This window comes from Piliocolobus tephrosceles, chromosome 17 (assembly GCF_002776525.5).
Source record: "Piliocolobus tephrosceles isolate RC106 chromosome 17, ASM277652v3, whole genome shotgun sequence".
Classification (NCBI taxonomy): Eukaryota; Metazoa; Chordata; class Mammalia; order Primates; family Cercopithecidae; genus Piliocolobus; species Piliocolobus tephrosceles.
The window spans coordinates 44,271,419-44,275,226 of NC_045450.1; the positions used below are offsets into that span (position 1 = coordinate 44,271,419).

Genomic DNA, 3,808 nt, shown 5'->3' on the forward strand with positions numbered 1-3,808 from the left:
TCTCAGGAAACTTACAAACATGGTGGAAGGCAAAGGGGAAACAAGGCACGTCTTACATGGGGGCAGGAGAGAGAGCGGGTGCAGGCGAAGCTGTCACTTTTAAATCATCAGATCTCAAGGGAACTCCCTCACTGTCATGAGAACAGCATGGGGGAAACCATCCCCATGATCCAATCACCTCCCACCAGGTCTGTCCTCTGACACATGGGGATTACAATTTGAAATGAGACTTGGGTGGAGACACAGAGCCAAACCATATCACTTACCTTGGGGTGACTTGTGCCAATCATATTCAGACAATGGTGGGTTTCCATAAGCATGGACAGGACCACTTTCACATACATAAGCAGGGTTCACTGGAGGGGAGAGGAAGGAGACATTGCCGATTAGTCTCACCACACTAGACATTCCTGGCATGCAATAGTTATGATGTGCTAATAATGGTTCATAACGGCTAATAAGACTGCGACCTGATCTTTGAGGTTCTAACAGACTACTGATTAAGAACTTGGGTGGAAAACAGGACAAAACTTCAGTCTACATCAATGGTTTTTCATTTGACTAAGCCATAGTGAAAAATAATTGTTGGCAAGGCAAGATAGCTCACGCCTGTAATCCCAGTGCTTTGGGAAGCCAAGGAGGGAGGTTTACTTGAGCCCAAAAGTTCAAGACCATCCTGGGCAACATAATGAGACCCTGTCTCTAAAAAAAATATATATATATATAAAATATATGATATAAAAATCAAAATATATATTTTATATTATATATTTTATATATTTTTTGTATTTATAATATATTCATATATTTTTATGTTATATATAATCTGTATTTTATATGTTATATAATATAAAAATAAATATGATATATAAAAATATAATAATATTTATTATCTATAAATATATATTTAATATATATAATATAAAAATAAAATTACATTAAATATATATCTTAATATATATTTTAAGACAGGTTATCACTCTGTCACCTAGGCTGGAGTGCAGTGGTGCGATTTCAGCTCACTGCAGCTTCGACCTCCCAGGCTGAAGCAGTCCTCCCACCTCAGCCTCCTGAGTCGCTGGGACCACAAGCATGCACCACATGCCTGGCTAATATTTTGTAATTTTTGTAGAGATGGGATTTCACCGTGTTGCCCAGGCTGGTCTCGAACTTCTGGGCTCAAACGATCTGCCAGCCTTGGCCTCTCAAAGTGTTGGGATTACAGGCATGAGTCATGGAGCCCAATAAAAAAATGTGTGTATGTGTGTGTGTATAAATAATGGTTGCACTGAGATCCAGGACACACCTATACATATAGAACTGAAAAGCAAGTTTTACAAAATAATTCTTTGTTTGACTATATAAACTGCACTCTAACATAGCCTTACTCATAGCCTTACTCTAGTCCACTCTTTTATTTATTTATTTATTTATTTATTTTGAGACTTGCTCTGTCACACAGGCTGGAGTGCAGTGCCGCAATCTTGGCCCACTGCAACCTCTGCCTCCTGGGTTCAAGTGATTCTCCAGTCTCAGCCTCCCAAGTAGCTGGGAGAAATGGAGAAAATAGAGCACATTTTAATGGGGACAGTATGCAAAATTACACTGCAAGACGTTCTGGAGTTTCTTGCCTGGGAATCAACTCCCAGCCCTGTTACTTCCTAATTGTGCACCCCCTGGGTGTGTGTCTTAACAGCTCTGAGTTTCAATATCTTAGTCTTTAAAATAGGGATAATAGGCTGGGTGTGGTGGTTTATGCCTGTAATTTCAGCACTTTGGGAGGCCAAAGTGGGACGATCCCTTGAATACAGGAGTTCAAGACCAGCTTGGGCAACATGGCATAACCCTGTCTCTGCAAAACATAAACAAATTGGCTGGGTGTGGTGGTAGTGTGCCTGCAGTCCCAGCCACTTGGGAGGTGAAGGCTGCAGTGAGCTGAGATTGCAGCCTGTGCAACACAGTGGGCGGTTTGTCTCAAAAATAAATAAATATATAGGGATAATAATAGGACCTTCACATAGGATTGTTGGGGGGAATTGAATCAGTGAACACATGTGAAATAATTAAACAATTCTAGAACATAGTAAACTCTAACATATATTAACTGTTGTAGTAGATTAATTGTTATTCAGCAAACATTACACTTCCCCTACCTTGACCACCTCCATTGATATTGGGCTTAGTTGTGTGACTTGTTTTTAACAATGGAATGTGGCAGAAGGGACAGTGTGCCAGTTCCAAGCCAAGGCTTTTAAAGATAGCGTGTGTTTCTGTTTGCCATTTTGAGCACTTTCAGCTTATGGCATGGGAAGACACTGCCCTAGGTCACTCACTGTCCAAGAAGAGGGACACCAGAACTAAATAGAACCCATGACATAGAGCCAAGCACAACAAACTCAGCCTAGTTCAGCCAAATGCCAACCAACCTTGCAGACCCATAAGAAATAAATGCTTGTTTATTGTACGACTCTGGATTTTTGGAGTTGTTTGTTATGCAGCATTCCTGTGTCAATAGCTAGCTGATACAACTCTTGCAGTTGTTGTTGTTATTAACTCAGCATTTTTCGAGCACCTACTGTGGGCCAGGCACTGTGACACTAGGAAGAGCACCTAGAGCCTTGGAGGGTACCCAGATGAATATAGGTTCTCCTGAAGGAGTGAACACTTTATCAGGATGGGGCGACACTGGACAAGTGATTGCCAAGGGCTGCAAACTTTGTCTTACAAAGGATCCTACAGAAGTGACCTATACTGACCTGCTTTTTTTGTTTTTTAAGTATTTTAACTTCCCATATTCTATATAGCTTCGTGACCAGGAATCTGTTTGTGTTTGCCCTGATTCAACCTAGCACTAACGCAGGGTAAATAAGAGGTCAGGTTTCGGGTAGAGAGACGGGATTCAATCCTGGCTCTGTCAATTTAGTAAGTGAGTGACCTTGTGCATGTTTCTTTCTGAGCCTTAGTTTTCCCATCTGTTAAAACAGGGAGAGCAACAGTGCCTGCCTGAAAGGCAGTTGTGCAGATTAAATGAGATAATGGAAGTCAAGTGCTGCACAGAGACCCCAGGGCATAGGAAACACACAAGATTTGCTTGCAGTTATAAGTTCCACTTGCACTGGAGCAGCGCAGTATGTCTAAATCCTATTTCATTATCAGCCCTCTAAGCAGGGGAGACATTTTTTCCTCATTGCCATCCTCTAAGAAATTTTAATACCAAAGATATACTGTATCTGTTTATGTACTACATGTGTATCTCTGCTTTATACATCAAAAAAGTGAGATTGTTTTCTGGTCTTTCAAGAGCAGATATTCCCCCATTGGGATTTCTATTGCCTCAATGGAGGAATGCATGGAATAAAGGTTGGGAATAGCCCTAGGCTGGACAAGTGATGTTTGTGCTCCCCAAGGAATATTTTCTTTTTCTTTTTTCTTTTTTTTTTTTTTGAGATGGAGTCTTGCTCTGTCACCCAAGTTAGAGTACAGTGGTGCGATCTCGGCTCACTACCAGCTCCACCTCCTGGGTTCACGCCATTCTCCTGCCTCAGCCTCCCGAGTAGCTGGGACTACAGGCACCTGCCACCATGCCCAGCTAATTTTTTGTACTTTTAGTCAAGACGGGGTTTCACCGTGTTAGCCAGGATGGTCTCGATCTCTTGACCTTGTGATCCACCCGCCTCAGCCTCCCAAATTGCTGGGATTACAGGCGTGAGCCACCGTGCCCGGCCAGGGATATTTTCTTTTCTTTTTCTTTCTTTCCTTCCTTCCTTCCTTCCTTCCTTCCTTCCTTCCTTCCTTCCTTCCTTCCTTC

At 41.9% G+C, this 3,808-nt stretch overlaps 1 protein-coding gene across 1 annotated transcript in view; it reads right to left on the bottom strand.

Annotated features, from left to right (window-relative positions):
* Positions 1-258: 258 nt before the first annotated feature.
* Positions 259-3,808, bottom strand: part of LOC113222401 (transmembrane channel-like protein 5) — an 18,987-nt gene continuing 15,437 nt past the window's right edge. The window contains exon 4 of the mRNA XM_026452010.1: positions 259-356. Within this exon, the coding sequence (XP_026307795.1) occupies positions 259-356 (98 nt within the window). The remainder of the gene's footprint in view (positions 357-3,808) is intronic.